The 23,949-nt window shown below is 42.3% G+C and overlaps 2 protein-coding genes across 7 annotated transcripts; both read left to right on the plus strand.

Moving 5' to 3' along the window:
* Window positions 1-836: 836 nt before the first annotated feature.
* On the plus strand, window positions 837-4,352 carry LOC108048834 (coiled-coil domain-containing protein 6). 5 transcript variants are annotated; one of them, XR_001769507.1, is made up of 6 exons: window positions 837-1,139; window positions 1,529-1,670; window positions 1,734-1,824; window positions 2,318-3,229; window positions 3,290-4,001; window positions 4,119-4,352. XR_001769507.1 is itself a non-coding variant. In XM_017129746.1 (5 exons), the coding sequence occupies exons 2-5, from the start codon at window positions 1,555-1,557 to the stop codon at window positions 3,764-3,766; spliced, it is 1,596 nt and encodes a 531-aa protein (XP_016985235.1). In that variant the 5' UTR covers window positions 837-1,139; window positions 1,529-1,554; the 3' UTR covers window positions 3,767-4,352. The 5 variants fall into 5 exon arrangements, 4 of the variants coding, with proteins under 4 accessions (XP_016985235.1, XP_016985237.1, XP_016985236.1 ...); XM_017129746.1 differs by having other exon boundaries at window positions 3,290-4,352; XM_017129748.1 differs by having other exon boundaries at window positions 1,553-1,670; window positions 3,290-4,352.
* Window positions 4,353-4,823: 471 nt separating this feature from the next.
* Window positions 4,824-23,899, plus strand: LOC108048828 (folliculin-interacting protein 1). Of its 2 annotated transcripts, XM_017129739.2 has the most exons (8): window positions 15,671-15,870; window positions 16,665-16,792; window positions 18,362-18,641; window positions 18,980-20,023; window positions 20,090-20,277; window positions 20,368-22,540; window positions 22,672-22,941; window positions 23,003-23,899. In XM_017129739.2, exons 2-8 carry the CDS (start codon window positions 16,767-16,769, stop codon window positions 23,207-23,209), a joined length of 4,188 nt encoding a protein of 1,395 aa, XP_016985228.1. In that variant the 5' UTR covers window positions 15,671-15,870; window positions 16,665-16,766; the 3' UTR covers window positions 23,210-23,899. The 2 variants fall into 2 exon arrangements, with proteins under 2 accessions (XP_016985227.1, XP_016985228.1); XM_017129738.1 differs by lacking the exons at window positions 15,671-15,870; window positions 16,665-16,792 and adding an exon at window positions 4,824-5,951.
* The last annotated feature ends 50 nt before the right edge of the window (window positions 23,900-23,949 follow it).

Consider the following 23,949-nt stretch of genomic DNA (forward strand, 5'->3'; position numbering starts at 1 on the left):
TGGATCTTTAGTTATCCTTTTTATAAACATTTATAATATTTTCCTTGTTACTTTTGATAACTCCGAAACTTGGAACTAATAAAAAGCATTGGGTTTAACGAAATTGTTTTTTCTAGGGTTTCTTGAAAAATTAATAACTTTCAGCACCGACAAATTGCAGAAAAATTACTTAACACAGGATATTCGTAATTGTTTTGGCGCCGTGTCTTTTATATCCACTGGTGTGGAAAACAACTTGATAACAGATTACTGATTATTCAGTCATCACTACTCGTTCATGAATTTCAGCTGAACATGGCCATTAGCAGAAAGGGAGCAGTTTGCGGCATTTTGCGGTGAGCGCTTTTTGGTATTTGGCTTCATATACGGTCAATTTAATTCCGTGAATGTTGGTGAGAACTCGTGCTTAAAACCATCACGAAAAGCACGAAAAATATTAAAACCATTTAAGTTGTCTTTAACATTGCTTACATTTTTAATGCAGAAAAAAATAACATGCTAAGTTAGCTGACTTGTAAATTCAGATCAACGATCATCTTTATAGAATCTAGAGTTTTTAAGTAACACATGTATATACCGCAGGAACTATCGAAAAGTTTCCGAGCTCTGGAATTATTTAATCAAGTCGAAAAACAAGGTTTAATTTGTATTTCAAAAAATCGTGATTGAATACAATTTTATTTTCAGGTATTCTAAATGTTTATTATCCATTGTGTATACACTTATATTGATACATTTTATTGTTTGCAATTGACGTGTTCGGGACGTGCCGAGTTTTTGAAATTGTTCATCGTGCGTGCTTATAAAATATCACGACGTGTTCGTGCCGGGTCGTGCCGATAGAAAAAGGCACGCGCTCATCTCTACTGTGGAAGCAATTTTTCGCAATTTGATATTAATTTTATTTGATCGGTTCGGCAAAATGTTTCACACGCAGATCGGCAGGCCCTAAGCAGACGTAAGAAGTTCAACTTAAATCGGTTTGCAGCTGCACCTTAACGCCTGCACTGGCGAAAAGAGGAACGAGGAAAGTGAGGAAAAGCGACCAGAGCCCTGGTGAAACAGCGCTGGCGAAGGAGTGGTGAAGGGGGAGGAGCAGTCTTTTAAGGCGATCCAACACAAAAGCCAGGTAGCTAAAGGTAAAATCAGGGAAAGCTAACATTTTCAGCCGGTAAATGGGAGCGGTGAATGGGGGGTGGTTGTGTCCCCTGGGGAAGTGGAGGGGGGTGGAGGACTGTGGGTGGTTGTGCAGCCCCCCTTTGCAATCCCTTTCTCCACCGACCTTGCCCTTCTATCGATTTCCGAAAAATTGCATCAAGTCAGATGCACAGAAAATCACAGCTGAAGGTTAAACTTTTCTATCGGATCAGGGCCAAAACCAAACACCACCACCGACCGATTTCTTTATTCTTTGTTCTTCATGAGACGTAGAAAAAATCGAGAATAAAGAATATATACATATATAGCTTAAAAGCGACTGGCATACATTATTTATTGTAATATATGCTCAAAAAACGCCATGGCACAGGGCCATTTACCTTTGGTTTTGCAGGCATGGAGAGTCCTTGTGAATCGGAGAGTTCTCTGGATGGCGGCACCATGCTGCCCCCAAGTCCAGTCTCCCGGGAGCAGCTCCAGAAGAGGATCGAGTCGCTGACCCAGCAGAACAAGTGAGTCATCCACCGCTAATGTAATTCCCATTTCCCTGTATTCACATGATTATACGCTTCTAGGGTGCTGAAAGCCGAGCTGGACACCTTCAAAACAAAGTGCAAGGTGGTGCAGGAGGAGAATCGCTGCCTCAAACAGGCCTCTGTAATCATTGTTAGTATCTACAATGTCTAGAAAAACACATATGAAATCAAAGAACGTAATAGGATTCACATGGATTTTACACTGGTTTCAATTTTGCACGCACAATACACTTCCCAGTCGTATTCATGTCACCAATGTCAAATAATTAGCATATTTTAAAGGTTGTTATTCGGTTACAACATTTTGTAGAATATTTGCTTTGCTGCTTGAAATTTCTGTTTTTTTATATTGCGGAATATAAGCGATTTAATGATGATACATACAATAAGGTTTATAGATTTACATCCAGTGAAATATATACGACCAATTTAATAACTTTTAAAATTAAGTTATTGGGTATATTTTGTACTTAACTTTAATGTTTAAATTACTCCAATTAAAAAATGCTCTTTTCAATGTTCTAAAATGTATTACCAATTGGACCATAATAGGTTCATAACCTGAGGATAGATCGTTAAACTTTTAACTTATTCCGTAATATTATTATTTGCCTAACCAACAGCAAGCCAAAGCCGAGCAGGAGGAGGAATACATCTCAAACACACTTCTGAAGAAGATTCAGGCGCTCAAGAAGGAGAAGGAGACGTTGGCGCATCACTACGAGCGCGAGGAGGAGTGCCTGACCAACGATCTCTCCCGCAAGCTCGACCAGCTGCGCCAAGAGAAGTGCAAGCTGGAGCAGACACTTGAGCAGGAGCAGGAGTGCCTTGTGAACAAGCTGATGCGCAAGATCGAGAAGCTCCAGGCTGAGACGGACAACAAGCAGACCAACCTCGAACAGCTGCGCCGCGAAATGGTCGAGCTGGAGAACACTTTAGAACAGGAGCAAGAAGCTCTCGTAAACAAGTTGTGGAAGCGCATGGACAAGTTGGAGACCGAAAAACGATCCCTGCAGATCAAGCTGGATCAGCCCGTCTCCGATCCGACCACTCCCCGAGACATCACGAACAATGCCCATGCCAACGGGGGCGATACGGCCACCAGTTTGAGTGCTCACATCCAGATTCTGCGCTCCGAAGTGCTCCGTTATCGCTCCGATCTAGCCGCCGCCCAGAAGGAGGCCACCATCAAGACGCAGCAGTATGCTCTGGAGGAAAAATCCATACGCGATGAGAACGCCCGTCTACAGCGCAAGCTCAAGCAGGAGGTGGAGCGTCGTGAGGCCCTGTGCCGGCACCTCTCCGAGTCGGAATCCTCACTGGAAATGGACGAAGAGCGCTTCTACAACGAGAGCTTGATGGCGGGCGGTTCTTCCGCTGCAGCGTCGGCGGCAGCGGCGGCCGCAGCATCCGCCGTTAGTGCCCAACGTCAGCGCACAATCAGCAGTCCAGTCTCCCACAGTCCCTCGAGCAGCCGCCCTCTCAGTCCGGGCACGGCGGGCCAGAACCGCTGCTATGCCTGCGGCCAGCTAGTGGTGAGTCTGGTATATAATTTAATGACTTCCAGGTATATAATATTTGATTTCTTCGTATAGAATCGTCGTGCCAGCGAGCGCTTCATCAAGCCAGCACTGCCAACGCCCATGCTGGGTCTGAACACTTCTGCACCCAACGTGCTGACCTCCACGAACCCATTGCTCGGAATTCTCGGCACCGGCAGCTCCTCCTCGGCGTCCGTGTCCGCTGGGAATGCCGCTGGCGGCTTCCTCTCGAATCTGGGCGGCGAACGCCTGAGCCTGGGTTCGATGCCTTCGGCGGGCAGCAGCGCCACCTTTTTGGCTGGCGGTGGGGGAGGAGGACTGTTGGCCCAGCTCACGGGCAACTCCAGTGCCTCGTCGTCATCGTCCAACCTGATGAACATTAGCCTGAACAACTCGTCCAGCGGCAACATGGTCAACAGCAGCAGCAACTCCTCACTGTCGGCGTTCACGCCAACCAATCCGCCCAGCTCGGCGGCCACGGCCTTCATTCAACCGGCCAGTCCCATGGACACGTCCACCTGCAAGGATTAGGCGGATTAGTTGCCCTCCAACTGGGATACAGAAAAAATCATGACTTATATTCACTCTCACACACTACACAAAAACACACTCTACCCATAAACACGCACGCATGCAAGCAGCCAGTTTAACGACAGTAAAAAACATAAGAAACACACAGAAACAAAAAAATGAGAAAATAACTATAGTAAGCTTCTCCAAGGAGCGACTCAAAGTCGCCTCATTTATATATGGTTAATATGTATATGTATGTTCTATTTGATCAAAATCTCTTAAAACCTTTCAATATCGGAATTCCTAGGCGAACGAATATTTAACGCTAATGTTTAAGATTTGAATGTTTTCTACTTTTGCTCGGTTCCAGTTAAAGTTAAGTGAAACTCGGCAGCTGAAGAGGAAATCGAGGATACGGAGGATTTGGATGATTTAAAGGAGGAGGACGGACAGCACACGCTAACCAGATCGTATGAATTTATATAAACGGTGAATTCTATTCATGTCGAAACCATTTTTCCACAATTCCTTCGCATGTGGGCCTAAAAATTTTGAAGTATGTTTATGTAAGCCAACAAAAATAAAGTTCAACAATTTAAAATTATACTGAAAGCATTTACTGTTTAAATTAAGGTAAAATATTTTGGATTTATCGAGGGCATGCTAAATTCTACAACATTTATTGTTTAAATTTAAACATGTATTATTTTTAAGTAATATATGTAGCTAAATTTATATTTTTTAATCAAAGCATACAATTTTTTTAATACAAATTGTGTTAAATCATAATTGATGTATGTTATTATTCTTATGAAAAAAATTCGATATATTAACAAACCTTTCGCTTTATATGAACTTATGGTAAATCAAAAAAACCATTTTCTGTTATCCAGTTTTTATTTTCTTTTCTTTTTTTTATATTAAGTTAAATGAATAGGTAAATATTCTTTAATAGGTAAATAAAGTAACTGATTCAAATGTCCGTTATACAAGTTTCAGTTAGTGTGGCAACACTCGATGTAACCCCTAAAAATGCCAGCGTTTTCCCGCACTCGATGGGCACACATTGGCGCATGCCAGCAGCGGCCAACTTCGCGTTGCAAAATGCTCTAGTGTTGTTTGTGTTTGTGATTGTAAATAAAGGCCAAACAGTCAGTGGGAAACGTGAGGACCAACCTTTGGGCCTGGCCAGAATGTAACACCTCGACAAAGAGCAAACAGTGACCGCAAAGTGTTCAATTAAACCAAATGACTTGACTTTGATCCGCGGAGCAAGAGAGAGAAGACGAAAAAGAGGTGGGCAGGAAGTGGGAAGTGCGACGAATGACAACAAAAAAAGTGTGTATTGGCCAAAAGAAGTTCGCATTGGCAGCAACAAAAAAGACCATTCTCACACACACACGATACTCTTTAAACACTACCTCTCTTTCTCTCTCTCGCTGACACACACATTGAAACGACAGCGTCGCGTCTCTTGCAAACTTTTTAAAGCGGACGCCAGCGATATTCGGTTCTCATTTCGATGTGGAACGGTAAAGGTAAAGAACCTGTGTCGTTTCCGCCGCGATTCGCAAAAACAACACAAAAATAGCCATATATTTTTTGCTCAATCAAATAAGCCACTGCGGGTGTGTGTGCCTGTGTGAACAGGAAGAGATCAGATAGATCAGAAGCAGAGCAGTGCAAGAAAGAAAAGTGCAAAGCGAAAGTTTTGATTGTGCAGCATCCGCCATCTCGCTTTGGTCGGCGCGTGTAACGGTAAACGCCCCTCTCTCTCTATCACCAACAACACAAAAACAACAACACATTCCAAGGAAAGCGAAAAGTGCGCGCTTGTGTGTGTGTGTTTAATTTCCATTAAAATAAATTCGATCTTCGATTTTGATTTCCGCTGGCCAGATGTGTTTATTAAATGATTGCGCACACTGTGTGTTATTATGGCCTTATTGAATAAACTCTTCTTTCCGTCGGCAACACCAACATCACCCGCAAATTTGGCGGTAGCACCCACGCTGACCGCGGCGTCCGCAGCAGCAGCGCTAATTAATAGCCAAACAACAGCAACTACAGGAACAGCAACAACAACATTGCCGGCACGTACAACTCACGCCTCAGCCGGCGTCGCTGCCAGCGTTTCTGCCACTGCCGGCAATAGTTCGTCGTCCGCAAAAGCTACAAAACAAACTTCGCGAAATTATCTAAGGTAAGTGTTTTATCTGTTTAACAACAAAAAAACTAACACCCGGTATTAGTGTATCGATAAATGCGCGCACAACAAAAGAAAAATAGGTGCAGCTGCAAAATACAGACTCGCATCCACACACAAGCGAAAAGGCGTTCTCATGATGCGTTTCACACTCACCTATGCCCCGCCCCTTTCTGCTGCACTACCTGCGATTCCTCTTCCCTTTGTTCGTACGCAAATTGGCAAAGCCAAAGCGTAAAACGAGGACGATAACCCAGCACACAAATTCGGCATACACTACTCAACGTCACGTACGCCGCCTGCCTATTGATATGATCTGAGAAGTCTGGCTAATATCAATGGCCAAAAACCGAGCCGGAAAAGCAATGTATGCAAAATCTTGAGGGATTACAATGATTCATTTTGCCATTGCAGCTGTCTCGAAAACGTCACAAAGAAGAGGCATTGTCATAGTCCCTTTTCCTTGGGTTGTAAGTACTACAGTGAGCTCTTTTTAAGAAACACCCGGTTACCTGAAAATTGTGAAAACAGATCTAGATTACATCCTTTTTTTATTTAAGCAGAGATTTGTTTAAAATTTTCATTACCAAATGCTTCTTGCTTGGAAGGTGAAATGAACAATTTGTATGGCTATTTTGCTTTGATTTAATATAAGATTTCTTGTTAAAAGCCTTAAAAAAACTTTTTGATGATACTTATTTTCTAATACTTTAAGTTTGGTTCGAAATATGGGTTTTCAGGCCTATTGTATGTAATTTTTATAAGATTTTTAAATCAGTTGTGCGTCTAATTAAGAACATAAATAAGGTTTGAAAATTGCTGAGATACTCTACAAAAAAAATTATTTATTCAGACTTAGTCCAAAGCTCTTTGTTGCCATTAGAATTCGAAATCTATTTATTTTCAAAGTTGAAAACATCGTTTCCCAGTATTTCGTATTTCCTAATTTGATTTTAAGCTTTTAAGTCTATATGGTCGTTATTTGTAAAACTTGATAATAACAAAAAGATTATAAACGGAATTATAATTCAAAACGAATTCTAAGTAAAAATACCAAGTTTCCCTAAATTATGGATAGGATAGATACTTTTGGTTTTTTCTGCGTGTTTAAGACTTAAACGCCGTTGCATCCTAGTAATTGGGCCAGAATTAACCACATATTGCTGCTCCACTGTTTATCGATAACGAAAGCCTGCACCACAAGCAGTTCCAAGAACAACAACAAGCCCTAAATCACCCAAACCCCCAGCAGTGCATATTGGGTAGTGGTGTTAGCTGCATGTGTGCAAGGAGGTGCGTTGATGCTTGGCTTTTGCTGTCTCCTTCGCTCGCATGGCTCCACACTCATCGATTGAGCTGCGCGCGCAAATAACTGTGCCCCACTATGCTCTACCTCTCTCCCTTCCTCTTTCTTCCCATCCCCAACCTATTGACGATCGTTTCTTTCTCGGCTCTCTTCGTTATCGCTTCGGCTATGCCGCCTTCTTGCTCGCACTCCCGCAGACATAGGTCGTATGGTCGGCGCGGGGGCGTGGCGGGGGCAGGCGGCAGCAACGTCAGGCGCAAATGTAAATAAAAGCGAATCACATGACTTGCTAATCGGCGGTCGCGGCCTGCTCTCGTGATTATTATGTCATACACATTTTGTTGTTGGCGAGGCGCATTGGTTTTGTTGTTTTTCGCTTAATTCATTTCATTATTATTTATAACACTATTTACTTATGCTGCTGCATACGCTTTACAATGTTGATTTTTGACACTTTACGCGGCTTGTGCGTGGGTTCTGATTGTTGTTTTGGTTCCTGTTATTGTGGCTACGAGTGTGAATGTGACTGTGATTGCGGGGCAGGAGCAGTGGGATGCTCTGTTGACGGCTAGCTGGCACACACCCTCATCCGTTTTTCTAGAAATGTGAGTCCAAACATTTCACAGTTTCCAACGAAATATCGCCGTACTAAAACCGATAAGATTTCAGTTCTCTAAAAAGCTTTTTATTTGTTTAGTATTTCAAAGTTATTTTTTCGAACCAAGCTTAGCTTTAAAAGTATTTATCTAAAACAAAACAATTTTAAAATAAAACATTTCCAGTTTAAAAACAAAAATTCTATACTTTGATAAGGTTTCTTGAATTTGGTTATGATTTGTACAATAAAAGAAATCATTATTTCTTTTGATAAGCCACTTTTTGAACACTCATGATGATACAACATAGATATCAAACTCTTTTCGTATGCAAAAAAAAACCTAATTGATGACAATTTTTGTTTTGTTGACACTGTCCATAAAATATTTACCTATCGTTTACCTATTCATTTTTTGTGGCCGTAATCTGAGGGCTCCGCTGCTTGGTTAACTCGATTAGCGCCTCGTCCATGCTGTCAATCGGTCTCCTTATCGGTCAGACGCCAAGCTGGCATTTAAAATATATATAGCGTAATGGTGAAATTGTCAGATTCGAGTGTGTATTGACCAATATTCGGGTTGTATATACATTTATGGCCGCGCTTGTCGCCAACGTTCGCCATCGCCATCACGTGATAGAAACTTTTCACTCTGCTAATTAAACGTCGCCAGCTTTTGGGGTTTTTGCACTTTGCCCACAAACACACGCTCTCACACTTAGAATATAATAATAATAATAAAACAAAACCTGTAAAGTGTAGACAGCTGGCCCGACTAACTCCCCCTCAACAAGACCCCGAAACACCCTCTTTTTGACGCTATCTTTGTACTAGGTCAGGATTTTTCGGATTCGCTGTAAACTTAACAAACGTTTACACTAATAGCAGTTAAAAACTCCACACGAGCGAAATTAATTTATTTGTTTATTTGCTTAATTTAGTTGGGTGACGGCAATAAATTACGGCAGCACGCTTGGGTAAATTTCCACGACAGAATCTGAACCTCTACTTATCGTTCAAATTTCCACCGGGCCCAAAAGAAATGATTTAAAAATACTTTCGGTCTCTGATAGGAGAAGAGCTAAGAATAAAAGAGCTGGCGTAAAATATAATTGGCGCTTATTTATGTACACTAATGAAATGGTGAAGTGCTGGAAATCAAGGTCTGGACATCTGAAGTGAATCAACCGAGGGGGGTGTGAATCATTTTCTTTAGACCCGACTGGGTAGTCGTCACCATGTTTAGACATTTGCTAGCCAGTTGGTCACATGACAGTTTTTTGTTAAATTTCGCCTCGATATATGCATGATATTAAAGCAAAAATCGAAAACCAGCCGTCTGGCATCATGTGCCTTTGAAGGCGCGCATTCCTTAACCCACTTTGCAAGTCATTCGCCCGATATTCACCACATATGGCGTCCAAAAATACATATAGCCGTTATTAGCGAACTCGTATTAATTCCCGATAAGTTCGGGGATTTCAGGCTATATACAAACTGTGATTTCATACACCCCTCGACGCTCTAGTACTCACAATCGCCTTGGGATCTACAAAGTGCGATTCGCATGATGTCTATCGTTGGACTTTCACATGAATTCGAGTCCCCATCCAGCTACGCAAATCACACGAATTAGCACCTTTTGTGGAAAACTTTGGCCCAACAAAGTCTCATTATGATCAGAATGCCAGGGCTTCAGGCACGTGTGAAACACAATAAAATACGCGTTCGATTGGCGATCAAACAAAGCCACACATATCAATCTTCGACAAAAAAAAAATCACCGCTCTGAATGAACCATTATGGATGATTTCACTTAGAGCCTTAGGCAAATGAGTCGTAAATTGGGAGGGAATGAGAATTCATTAATAGTTTTTGATAACTGCCCGCCAATTGAATGGCCAAACATTCGCCGGCCGGCCAGACATCAATCAAAGTGGCTCGCAGCAGGTGTGAACTTATTACATGGGCCGTAACGTTACGATGCGACGAGCCGTAAGGTAAGGTAATAGAGTAGTGTAGTAATAGGCCAGGTGCCAGCGTGTCTGGCTCTAGTTTTCTGGCTGTGGGCCACATGTCAAGAGAGGTGTTACACCCATCACCCCGAACCCCGAGTTCCGTGCCATTATTATCATCATCATCAGTGCAATTAAATATGTATGTAGGCGTATGGCTGCGGAGAAGTCGGCACACAAACTTTAGTTAAGTGCAAACAGAAATCAGCACATTTAAATGGCAGCATTTCGAGTGGAAATGGAAAGGGGCGAGGTGATGTGGTGCTTCATGTGCGAAGTCGCGTGGTCTGCCAAGTCATATGAGTAGTGAATCGTCGACGACGACTCGTATCCAGTTTTTGTTGTTGCCTCGGGACCCGTTCCGATAGCAGGTGCACTCGAAAAAACTATGACCATTATTGTGTATATTACTTAATCAAATTCCAAAAAGTATTCACAAAGAGATCTTCAAGGCTGGTTGTTATTTAAGAGTTGCAGTTTTATTATTACCTTACCTTATTTATCTTATTATTTGTCTTACTCGTATTTATATATTTATCTTCCTCGTGCCTGTTTACTTATCTTTAATTTCATATCATTTTATTTTTGGGTGTTTAGCTTAACTGCTAAATAAACTTCTATATATTTGTCATATAGACTTACAAAATGTTATTAATTAATATTTTGTGACCAACGGTTTAATCTATATACGCGAACTTATTTAAATTGATATACATTTTTAATTTTGCGCTAAACAATTAAAAATTTAATATATTAATGTTAATTTAATTATCAATAAAAAAGTGCATTACACAAAAATAACAACATAATCCAATGGCAATAGCAACACACTTGCGGTCAAGGTCAATTTACTCAGATTAACAATAAGCTTTAATACTTTAAATGAAAATAAATAATAAGATTTAAATAATAATAAATACTTAAATAAATAAAACAACATTGTTGTATTATTTTATATCTGCAATGATGTTTAAGAATATGGGTTATAAATGAATAATATCAGTAAATTTGTATATATATAAATATACTAGTTTTTTGGTTAGTGTAGACATTTACGCTTCTCTGTCTGTGCCTTCTGTCACCCCATTATCAGTCGACGAAACGCTTTTGTTTTCCACTGCTTGCCGCCGCCTCATATCAATGAGCAAGGCAAACAAAATAAGCGCCCCGAAGTGCCTAAGCCGAGAGCTCCATTAACAGAAGCTCAACGAGACATCTTATAGGTGAACCATCCGTGGCGCTGTATTTCCGAATAATTTTCAATGGCCCAATGGGTCTATTTAAATTAACTTTACGAGCCACATGCGAGCACTATTTACCATCGTCTTAGGCCTAATCCAAACGCTCATCGAATTTAAAGGGCATTATAACAATAAAAAACACCTGGAACTAAAGTCGACTGTTACTTCATGGAAATATGGAAATATAATGCGGGCTGAGCAAACAGAAGTGTGAATAATGAGTATGGTAGTATCTTTTTTTTATTACTTTTTTTTTAAGAACAATTACTTTCAAGCTGTTAAAGTGCTGATAGTGACTTAGGAGTATTAAAGTTAAGTTTAAAACTTCACGGATCATTTTTTATTGTCGTTTGTGAGTTATGTGCTAAGTTTTAGACTCCACAGATCATTCTATATTATTAAATATTGATTCATACCTAGGGGTTTTGTAAAATTGTTGTCAAAGTTTTGTTTTTATCTTTGCTTTATTTTCTACATTTTAAAATGAATGCAGACTTCTTTCGTAAGACAATTAAAGGGTGACAACTGCGTTATAAATAAATAACCACTGAAAGGAATTTGTCGCTAAGTTAACCACATGATTCTAGGTTGTAAACTTTTTTATATGGTAGCTTTCAAAGAACTTGGTTGTGTTCTGCCTTATCTGCAAGGTCTGCTTATAATTATACCCGTTACTCGTAGAGTAAAAGGGTATATTGTATTCGTGCAAAAGTATGTAACAGCTAGAAGGAAGCGTTTCCGACCCTATAAAGTATATATATTCTTGATCAGGATCACTAGCCGAGTCGATTTAGCCATGTCCGTCTGTCCGTCTGTCCGTCTGTCCGTCTGTCTGTCCGTCTGTCTGTCTGTCTGTCTGTCCGTATGAACGCTGAGATCTCGGAAACTATAAAAGCTAGAAGATTGGCATTTGCATGTAGATTTTGAAGTTCCACGCAGCGCAAGTTTGTTTCAAATGGTGCCACGCCCTCTTTCGCCCACAATCGCTTATATACGATTTTAAAAATTTAAATATTTCGGAAAAGTAACATGCGTTTTATTGTGTTTATCAATACCTATCGAAATGTGAAGAAATTTTCAAATAGGACCATTCGTTAAAAGTTTGCGTGATCAAGTTTCTATCTCTCTCCTCTCCTTTGTGGTAACGGGTATCTGATAGTGGGCCATTTTTTTTCCCTTTGCTCGTGCTTGTTTATGTAAATGTTTTTCATTAATCTGTGACCCCTGTTCCCCGAAGCAAACCTTTTTAATTGTTTCCTGCTGCTCTTTTATTATTACCATATTTCCTTGGCAAATGACGGAAGTTTCGCTTTTCGTTTGGTGCCTCCACTATTGTGCGATCACCGGATTCCGTCATCTTTTTGTGACTCTTGCTCTTGGCTTGTTGACATTTGGGCCATGATCTCACCGGGGCAAAAGCTGGCTTATTCCCGGGACTGCCCGACCTGAGTCACGTTGTGTTTGCCAGGTGGTGACAAGTGCGCAATGTTAGCACTTGCTATGGGCAGAGGGTGGAGGTATGTAAGTAACTCTGGTTACCTGGGACCGTTCATTGATTGATTGCGCCCGCAAGTGCTCACCTGTCCTTACCTCACCTGCCTATTCCCCCTGTTTTCCGGGTCTGTTTGCATTGGTCTCAAGTGACAATGAAAATCACTCGATATTTTTGTCGTCATTTGCTCATTAGTATTGTGAGCGGCGACGACGACTCTTGTTTGTGTTTATTTTTTGTAGTGTTTTTTTGTTTGCCCGCTGCCCACCTGATAAATTTCTTATGTTCCAAAGAGTGCGAGTGGGATTTGGGGGTATTGCCAATTTGCTTTGAACTTGACATTCGATTTTTGCGCCCAAAAGGACGGGGTGAAGGTCGATTGATTGTACAGGCTTACAGGCGTGTGTTTACCGGATTTATTTGTGTGTGCATAACTGCTTATAATGGGGCCCAATGATAATGATAGTCAATTTGCTGGGCGCAGCTGCCGTTATACTATATCTATATACATTATATATACCCATTGTCGTAGCCAAACGCCAACGTCTCCATCGCCATCGCCATCATCGTTGTTGGACGGTCGGTTGGTTGGGTCATGTGACTTGTTGTATGGATGGAGCAACTGGTTGTTGTTTCGCTTTTGCCTCTGCCTCTGTCTCTGCCGCTTTTGACTTGCCTTGCCTGCCCGCCTGGCTTTTGTTGGTTGTGTTGTCGTCGCTTTGGAAATCTGTGTTTATTTGCCACGCTCTCTTTCACTCACTCACACCAAAAGACAAACACTGAGGGAAAAGTGTCAGCTGAAGACAATAAATCCATTCTTGAAGGCTAAACCGCATATAAATAAGTCCAAACCAATAAGTCCTAAGCCACAATTCAAAGCTGTAAGAGTTAATGTAAAGAGTGGCAGTTACTGGTTGTTTTTGATAGTCAAAAGCCTTTTCTCTACAATCATCAGTTATTGTTAAAAACAGTTTTAATGAAAAATTAATTATTTTGAGGTGGTAGCTTGACGAGTGTATTGAATATTTCTAAATTAAAATTGTAATTTCCTCAAAGATCCATTATTTAAACGGTAAAGTTTAAACGTTTTTTTTACCAGTATACGTTTTTTTTTTGTTTTACGTTTAGAAAGCTATATTTGGGAACTATAGAAACTTAATTTTGTGAAATGCTTTGGTCTAAAGAATTGTCGGAAGTTTTGGTTGTAAATGTAATGATAAAAACATCAAAAGCCAACCTTGATATACTTTATTAGATTTTAAAATAAATAGTAATAATAAATAGCCACTTCTTGATAAACAATCTTGAATCTAATTTTAGAGATTAAGGTTTTTCTCAGTGCAAATACCGCAGACAGGGAGAGTCTGGCGGCCAGACACGCTCTGTAAAGTCATTAACTGATGCTGATTTGATTACAATTGTGCGCCTTTACTCTCTGTTTATCACTCTGGTTTTTGTTTGTTTGCATGGCAAACCCAAAAGTCTGGGACATATCAATTGCGGGCGACTTCCCATATCAATCAGTGGCGCGGAATGGAGTATCCAAGGGCTAATCAAAACATAATCCAGCCAAAGCCCGATAACGCCCGTCACCACTCGAGTGGCACTTCGCCTTACATCCCCCATAAGTCCACCTGGCCATATCAATCAAAATATATAGTGCAGACACCGCGACAGAGAGGGCTATAGTTGTAGAGGGAGAGCGCCTGTTCTTGTCTTTGTTCATTATGCATGCTTGTATTTATGTATGAATTTATTTGCTTAATATTGTTTGGCTGAGGCTCGCTTTTGTTTTGCTTGCGTAGCTGAAAAAGCATGTGATCCCAGTGAGTGCCCCACCTCCTTCCCCGCTGGCCCTGCCTGGCCGCACAGAAATAATGAAAATAAAAGCTAAAGCAAAAATATCAGAATAAACAACCTGCCTCTTTGAGCGATAAGTCAACTTAGCGGCCTTTCGATAATTGTTTTCGCGCTGATCTCTGCCGTACTCGTCTTGGCCAGGTCAGCAGCCCAGGCCGCCTTGTACCTTCTGGCTTTTGACTTTCTGGCCCCATATGCTCACGTAGTCGTAGTCCCCCAGCGATCAGGGCTGCTGACAAAGTCAATTTAGGCTGGCATACGTTTGCACCCTACGCAGAAAACAACGGTGTGTATTGATTGAGTCAATAACGTGAAATATTAGCTTAAAATATGCAAGGAAAATAGTTATAAATTGAATATTTTGAAAGATAATCTTGCCTACTTCAAATATTTAGTATATTATTTTAATAAACGCTCTTTAATATATTTATCTTAAGTAGAAGAAATAACTGGAAAAGATTAGTTTAAATTAAGAATTCCAAAACATTTTACTTATTTGAAAAATTAACTTTTAAGCGTAACATATTTATATTTATATACATCTCATTTAAGATTAATTTGAAGACAAAATTTAAATTTGTAATTTGTAGACATTTTGACAAGTTTTTGTATTTATTTTAAAATGACCAAAATGCTAGAGGGTTTTACAGATTTCATAAAAAAAACAATTAAAAATCTAAAAATCATTTTAAATTCCCTAGGGCATTTAACCTCCGACAGAAAACCGCTGAAGAATGTCTTTAATGTTATTAAATTTGGCCATATGTCTTTCAACTAATCCATCAAACAATCATTCATCGTTGTCTCTTGACTTTTGCCCAAATTTTTTTCCTTTCTCTTTCGAATGTTTATGGGTATTTGTGTTTATTTCTTGTTGCTGTTGAAATTTTTTAAACAACATATTAACACATCAGTCTATGACAAGCAACAAATGGTGGCCACATGATGCTCGTCCGACTTTTGAGTTCCACATGGGGTTCGGTTATGGTTCGGATATGTTCGGTTTGGGTGCGCAGCTGGACGAACGAATGGATGGATCCGACAAATCATGTGAGCGGCGCTCCAATTTGGATGCCCCATGTCGCGGCCCCGAAGTCGCCTCGTTGAGGATCGTTGCTTGTATTATCTGCATGAGTGTTTCAGCGTACTGCCCTCGTATATATGTACCTATATCGATTGGCCAGGCAGGCCTTATTATAATGCATATGCGAGTGAGCTCGCCGCTCGTCTCGCTCTGACGAGTGGGCACGGGACCTGGGCTTTTCAGTCCCCGTTCCCAGTTCCCCAGTTCTCGGGTTCTCGAGTTCCCAGTGCGATCGCGAGCGCCTTGAACTTCATTTGCTGACTAGCATCGCGGCCATAAAGATATCGACGCGTCGTCGGTCCGCGTTAATCGGGGGTCCAACGGTAAATGTTACAGTTCAACTTCTCTAACTCCAAATTGGATAAAATAAAAAAAAAAAAAAAATTAAAAATCAGTTTTCATAGCTCAACTTTTACAACTCAAGAAATGAGAATGATGAAAAATGTTCTAGAAACTGCCTAACCAAAATAGCATTTTATAAAATTTTGAATTATTGAAAAAATAAAACATATTTTTGGTCATTTAGATACTTTTCAGCTTTTTTATTGAACTATATATTTAGATGTGTTAAATGTAGAAGTAAAATTATAAAATAATTGTTTGTTTGTTGTTACTTTAAATCTTCGTCAAAAAATAAATAGAGTAGTAGTATTTTTACCGTAACGTCTTCACTGTCGTGACTTCTTTGTTAGTACATAAAGAAAATGTTTACAATTTTATTTGCAAAAAATCGCGAATAAATAGTGAGCTTTAAATTGCTTATCAATTTGGTCTTGATGTGAAGAGCCACAGAAATAAATATTTATTTAATACTTATTTTGATGTATGCGCAAATCGAGCTTAATACAAATAAATCATTTATTTTTTGAATTGTAAATCAATTGCTTTCTGTGGTAAAATTAATTAGAGTTATTTTTGTGCCACAAAGATTTACATTTAACATTTATAATAAATTCATTCTAAAATTGCAATCATGTGTAAAATAAAATATAAAATTGTAATAGGTTTTAAAAGTGGTTCGCCTTTGTAAGATTTGATACAATTATAGGCATTTGTCATAGGTTAAGGAAGTTACTATCAAATGAACTGAGGCATTTTTTCTGTTGTGAAATTATAGATAGGCAAGGTCGAGTTGGAGAAGTACAACCGTAACTAAGGAAATTTCCGGACAGACAGTTGGCGCTATCACGAAGCTGCAGGTGGAATTACCCTTTGTCGCATGCATACGCCGCCCTTCAAATCCAAGTAAGCACGGCCAATAAATTGGGGCCGATCCGGGAAAGCCGGACACCGGACAGCCGAGGACAACAAAGGGGCCGCCGCTCAAGTCCGGCTGGTCGTGCCCACTATATATCCGCTATATCAGTAGGCCCTCGTGACCGGCCCAAAACCGAAAACACCTTCGTAATCGCTGTGCGTGCGGGCTCCCCCCTTCTTATCACAGGGCTGTAAAACATTTATTAAGCTCTAAAACTAGTTCGCCCACTCCCCCTCCCATTTAGCCCAACCCCACCCCCTGAACCGGCAAACGACTATCATCAGTTTGGGCTAATTGTTAATTATAGCGCTAATTTCACGAAAGGCGCCTTTCAAAGTTAGCGCTACTTAGACAAGCCATTTATAAAGCCACTAAAAATAAATTAGCTCAAATCTGTTGTACGAGCTTTGAATCGAGTACAGGGGCTGCCGATTTGTCTGGCAAGTGGATTGGACTTCGAATGGGTTTTGGTTATTGGAGGGAGTGAAATATCATTAACGTTGACAGGATCTATCAACAAATAATTGATTACTATTTATTTCGATATATTTCACAACGTATTTTACTATTTACGCAGCTATTCAATCATTTCCAGGCATTTTGAAGGATATTTGTAACAGTGGAAACTGATATTTATACAAATTATTATATGTGTGACTTAAATAGTGTCTAAAAACATTAACTAGCTTACCTTTTTAGGTGCAGAACCAAAACTCTTATTCAAAAATCACCTACGTCTTTAATAGATATAGAACCTAAACTTGTTTGTAAGATATATACTTAAATTTTTTTGCGCTACTTTACTTTGATCACCCAATTATAGAACAGCCGAAAATAAATTGGCTTAATTTTACATTTTAATTTTGCCGTCATGTGACTAGTGACACCTTCACACCCCCATTTTAGAAAGTTCAAAGTTCAGTACTTGAACATTTTAGGCGACCTTATCTTTCGACGTTCTGGTGCTGGTTGTAAAAGATTTGTCGACACTACCCAACGGGGATGAGTAATCGTCACGTGCCAACTGTGGGGTTGCTATATATAGAGCATAGCATTTGCCATTTTATCGGCGACAATGAACAGCACTGAATAAGAGCTGTTCGAGATGTGCGCATTATAATGAACCTCGTCTGGTCTAGAAAACTGTGGGTGGCATTTTGACGACCTTCGAGCGGAACTTTAGAATGCCAGTTTCAGACGGTGTCGAATTGGCAATGAAGGGGTGGGGAATACAATACCTTAGGAATAAAATAAAAAATATACGAACAGGGGATGTAAGACGCTAGACATAATGATTGTAAAGATAAGGAGTCTAAATATTTAAATAAAAATTAAATTATTACATTCTTATTTAAAAATTAAGGATTTATCATTGTAAAATTTTTATTTTTTTAACAAAAAATACTACAAATGTGTCAATCTAAATTCAACCTTCACGAAATACTAAATTTATCTCCAACCATAAGTAGGAACTTTTTTTTTTTGCTCGATTCATGTATTATTCATTGATTCTTAAAATTGTACTAACCTTGTTTATTTGTTCCCCCTATTTGCAGTCGATTCCCCTTCGAGGGCAGCCAGGTGCGAGTTCTGCTCTACAAAGAGGATGACAGTCGGCGACTGCTCTTCGACTCGAATGCCCTGCAAAAGGTGACGCACAGAGACTCCTCGGTCACATCCACATCCATATCCTCCTCATCATCATCTACAAGTGGCGCTGGAAAGTTCCTTAAAAATGAAAAGTATACGTCCCTGCAGAATGGAAAGATTCAGGCCAAGGCACATTCCACCAATGGCAGCAACTTCATCGAGGTGTGCGCGGAGTTTGGCTATAAGGTGAGTCATCTAACCTATAATACACTTGCTCTATTGTGTGGGTGAGCAATAAGAAAGTGCATTGTTCGTATAACTGTATTGGAAGTGATCTTATTTTAACATCCATTTAAAAAATTCATTGACACATTCTTGAACAGATAAACAGTTTAAGTAAAAGTAACTATATATCTATATTAAAGCTTCCTATATATACTACTTTTTTGTTTCCTTAAATGATTAATCTACTACTACTACTTCCTATATATATTTAAGTCCAAGAAATAACATTAAAATTAACAAGCATATCCAATTCCGTGGTTATTAATTTCCTTTTATTTAACTTGATATTTAATTTACAGCACAATCGACCATCTGGACCGGACATCTCACCGCTGGGCGAGATGGTGTTTGGCTCGCTACCGATGTCCTTTTGTGGAACGGCGCTGAAAGTGCACTGGCTGCCGGAACCGGCCAGGATCCTGTGCTCCCAGGTCTATTTAACGCCCACAAACAATGGTGGATCAGGATCGGGTCACTCGCCGTACTCCACGCTCTCTACGAACAGTCTGGCGACGCCGCGCAGTTCAATTTGCAGCGAACACGGGTCAATGGATGGCCTCTCGATGAACTCGTTCTCGATGCCGTTTAGCGTGAGTGTTGGCCGCCAGATGAGCCTGACGCCACCGGTGGATGTTCCGGTGGCGGCTCCGGCGGATCAGCAGTCACTGTCCACACACTCGATCGACTCCAACGGACCGCGTTACTCCTCCACGTACAGCACGGCCACGGATTCGGGCTATTCGGCCAGTGGGAGTGGCAGTGGAGCTGGCGGGGATCAGTGGTCCTATCAGTACTCATCGACGCGCAGCAGTTTGGGCAGCGTCCTCTCCGACCAGTCGGATGCGATGAGAAAGCTGAGCATGGACTCGGCCTGCTATACGGGATCCTCTCCTTACCTGGACGGATTTGCCAGCGATGGCTGTTTGCAGCGAAGAATCTCGCGCAATTTGCGCACCTCCTTCGAGAACGAGCATTCCAAGAACGATTTTATCGGCTTCCTTAGCGACAATTACGCATTCAATGGCCCAGTGGTGGCATCAGGAGGAGGCGGGGGAGGGGGAGGTGGAGGTGGCAGCGAGGGTGGAGGAATGGCTCCACCGCAATACAGGAGGGCCAGTTACTGTGCGAACGAGTCGCGCAGTAATCCGGAAATGGGCAGGAGGCAGGCCAACCTGCGTCGTCGGGCGAAACTGGGACTGGCCGTATGCATCTCAATGAGCGAGTCTTTCGAGGAGGAGATGGAGCTGTTCTGCAGCGAGCACATCGCCTTGCTGGAATCTATGCTCAGTCGGCTAAGAGCCAGCACGGAACACGCGTACATCAATCACAAGAACTTTCTGCAGGTAAAGATCCCACTAACATATTCGGTTTTCTCTTAAATAAACAGAATTATTTGTTCGATCAACCAGATCATGTTCCAGGCCTGGCAGGATACGCAGCAATGGTTCAGCGATCTCTTCACCGCCCCGCGAATCAAGACGCCCGTCTGGCTAAGCATCACCACGAGCGGGAGCAAGTACTCTAAGACTGTGGCCGAGAGATTCATAAAGGAGCTGTGCGACCTTCTCTCCTTCGCCGACACTAAGGACTCCAATTTGTAAGTTTAACTAGAGCCAAAGGGATAGCTTTAGGGATTATAATGAACAAAGTTACATATATCTAAAATTAAAATTGTTTTTCCCTACAGTTTCATTAGCACCATGCTGACAGGGATCCTCACTCATCACCTGGGCTGGGTGGCCACCGTCTCGGCCTTTAATAGCGCTGGCTCGCGGCGATCAGAGTCCTCCGCCTCGGCGGCAGCTATCGAACAGCGCGCAAAATTGCTTCAAGTAGCTCAGAAGCATCCGTACAATGCGCTGTGGGCGCAGTTGGGCGACCTTTATGGGGCCATCGGCATGCCGCCCAAGCTGGCGCGCACCATTGTCTGTGGAGCGGAGAAGCTATGGGTGGAGAAGCTGTTGAACGTGCTCACCTACTTCATCCGCTGCAGCGAGGTGCGACGAGCGGCCAAGCGAGAGGACTTCAACAAGCAGCTAATCAACGACTTGGTCGCGCAGAGCCAGACCCAAAATCAGACGAGTAACCAGGAGCGACACAAGAGTCCACCGACACAAATGCGCGGACTGAGCAGGACAGCCACCTGCAAGCAGAATCTAAATGCCATTGCTGATGATGGGGACGATGAGAATGGCGAACTGAATGGCTATTGTGAGGAGAACGAGGATGAGGAGCAGGATGAGATCGACTCTGGATCCATGGATGCCAGCGATGGGATGCAGACGCTGAAGAAAAACGAAATTCCCACGGTGCTGGCTTTCCGGGACTCGCACTTTGTGCAGCAGGAGCTGCGTATCGGCAACTATCTGATGGACACGGGCATTGACAAGAAGACTCTGCTGGCCCGGCAAGCACAGCAGTACTTTCGCACTGGCAAGGACGGCCGGATCCGTTTGACAGTGACCACGCCAGACAACGTAGAGCTGTGCGTAGAGGATGAGCAGTCGAGCGGCACTGGCTCTGTAAGCACTGGTTCCGTTGACGACGGTGCCATCGAGGCCATCGAATATGAAGACAACATGGAAGCTCCGCCTAAGAAAAATTTCTTTTGGAACATGGTGCCGGTAGCGGGCGTAAAGGAGGGTCTGAGTCTCAGCGATTTGGCCAAGCTGCAGCAAGGCATTCGTATCATCAATCGCAAGTTGGAGCGCCGCAGCAGCAGCTACTCCGTAGAGGGAATTCCCGACCAGCAGCAGAGCAAGACGGGAGGTGGAATCGGAGCAGGTGATTTTGAGCCCCTTAGCCACGAGAGACGCGCCTCGCATTTGTCCCTCTCGGATCTTATCACGCAAAACAGCATGGGCAAGAGCGATCGCATGACCTGGGGCATCGAGCCCATCAAGGAGAACGTGAGCCTGGAGGAGCAGATCCACTTTGATCACTGCCACAAGCTGATCGAGCGAGAGCACGGCATCTGCCGACAAACATCGGCGGATAATGGCAACGGTGTTGTCTTTGTCCTGGGCGACAATGAGCCGCTGATTAACTTAAAGAAGAGCAACGAGGATCTGAGCGGAGATAATGATGCCAAGCCCGCACTGATGCTGTGTGCGCAGCATCAGCGCACCCACGATAGAAGTAAGCACTCGGGCATGAAATTCAACTTTGAGCAGTATCCTCAGATTGCCACCAACTACATGAAGAGCAAGAATCTGCTGATGTCCAACTATGATCTGCTGATGGACAAGGCCACCAAGCTGGAGGCCAGTGAGGCGGCTGCACTCAAGGGCAGCGATAGCACGGCAACGCTGGCAGCCAGCAGTAGCTCCACGGCCGCTCTGCCTCCGCCCGCAACTCCCGTGGCTGCGAATAGCGAACGGTGTGTGGTGTGCAGCAGTGGCGTTGGACTTAACGCCTCGGCCACTTGGAACCAGACGCCCTCCAACGCCACCGAGCTGGAGTTTGAGACCGATGAGATGCACTGCTATAATCAGAGTGGAAACGGTAATGGATCCAGCTCCAAGGCCCTGCAGTCTGTGAACTCTGCCGCCTCCATAGACACCCTTAAGTCAGCAGTTTCCATTGAGCCACTAAATACAACGATCCCCACTCAAATGCCGACCACATACATGCGCAAACAGCAGCCCAAGCGAGTGCCCTCCGGACGTAGTTCCGTCTCCTCGGTGGCCGCCAAGTGTGCGGCGGTCAATGTGACCCAGCAGCTGCTGAAGTTGCCAGTTCCCGGTGTCAAGGAGTTGCCGCAGGACGACGACTCCCCGGGCGAACAGCTGCGGGCCGGCTTTATTCCTTCGCTTCTTCTGAGCGTCAGCGATCACTACGTTTCCGACATGGTATTACAGGTTGGTGTTTTGTTTACTCTATGTTGCTTTCTTTCTCTTATTTTTATTCAAAACGTTAAACTAAATACTTATGGAAAACCAAAAATGGCTTCAAATGATACTGATTACATTTTCTATCATTAATTTCTTAGGGCACTTGTGCACCGCCCAATAAATGGGAGATGCATCTGCGCGAGGATCTGGCATTGGCAGCGCGTTCCGCTTCACTAATCTCACAGCCGGCGGAGAACATAGCCATCGTAGCGGACATGGACAAGTGGGATGTACGGCTCATCTCTTCACAGACGCAGCAGTTTCCTTACGCCGGCGGACAGAGCTCGCCGGTGGGCATGTCCCAACTGGTGTCCAGCATGCTGGAAACAGTCCAGGCTATGCATGTAGGCGGAATACCCGCCTATGAGGTAAATACTCTTAAATGTTGTTTATTTAGTCTTTGTTAATATGTGATTGCTTCATTTTTAGTGCCTGTCGTTTCTGGAGTCAAAGTTGCAGGAAATCTATCTGCAATCGGAAACTCTGGCAGCCTTCCTGTTGGAAACAGATCCGTGCCGACTGAGCGACATTACCAATCCGCTGCAGCTCTCCGAAAACGATGTGCCGCTGCTGCTGTCCATCGCCTATATCCACACGCCCAAGATCAGCCGCAAGTGCGGCATCAGCTTCAGGTGACAGGCCGTCTGCGTCTGTTGAGCCAGGACATTGCTAAACATTCTAGCAAGCAACGATTCAGCAAGCTCTTCTCATGCATCATCCAAAGCAAAACAAGCAAATACTCCAGCGAATTTTAATTTCACTGATTTTGTGATATATTTATACGTGTATGAATCTAGCGCTTAAAAGCAGGGTACGTTAGTGAGCCATAGCTTAGCCTTAGCCCTCGAACCCAACCGATCCGATCTGGTCAGAAAAGATCGGTCTCATACTATTTTAATCGCCCGGTGTAAACGGGTCGTTCATCGAAATTTACCACATCCACTCATCGCGGTCACATGAAGAAGTATTGTAAATTATCTGGGTTAGAATTAGCCGGGCCAGATTGCGTTGGCGATGGCGCTGACGATGTTAATGAAGACTCCGGCTTAGCACCACACTTGAAACCCTCTGCTATCGGATCGATCGATCGCCAAAACATATCTTGCCCCGCCCCAAACTTTTGTAGTGCTTGATTTAGATTTAATAATTTATGACAGCAGTAATATAATCGTAGAATTAATTGTATAACTTTACAATACCATAGGGATGGAGTGCAGCTACTAAACTAATATATTATGCATTCGAGAAAACAACTAAAACCACAAATAAATAAAATCAAAATATGTTTATATTTTTGATCGAAAGAATATACAACAATTTTTAAATGAAAACTTGTTAATTTTTATTCAATAATATCGAAAATAATGTTGCATTTC

The sequence above is a fragment of the Drosophila rhopaloa genome, unplaced genomic scaffold, assembly GCF_018152115.1.
Source record: "Drosophila rhopaloa isolate 14029-0021.01 unplaced genomic scaffold, ASM1815211v1 contig_185, whole genome shotgun sequence".
Taxonomy (NCBI): Eukaryota; Metazoa; Arthropoda; class Insecta; order Diptera; family Drosophilidae; genus Drosophila; species Drosophila rhopaloa.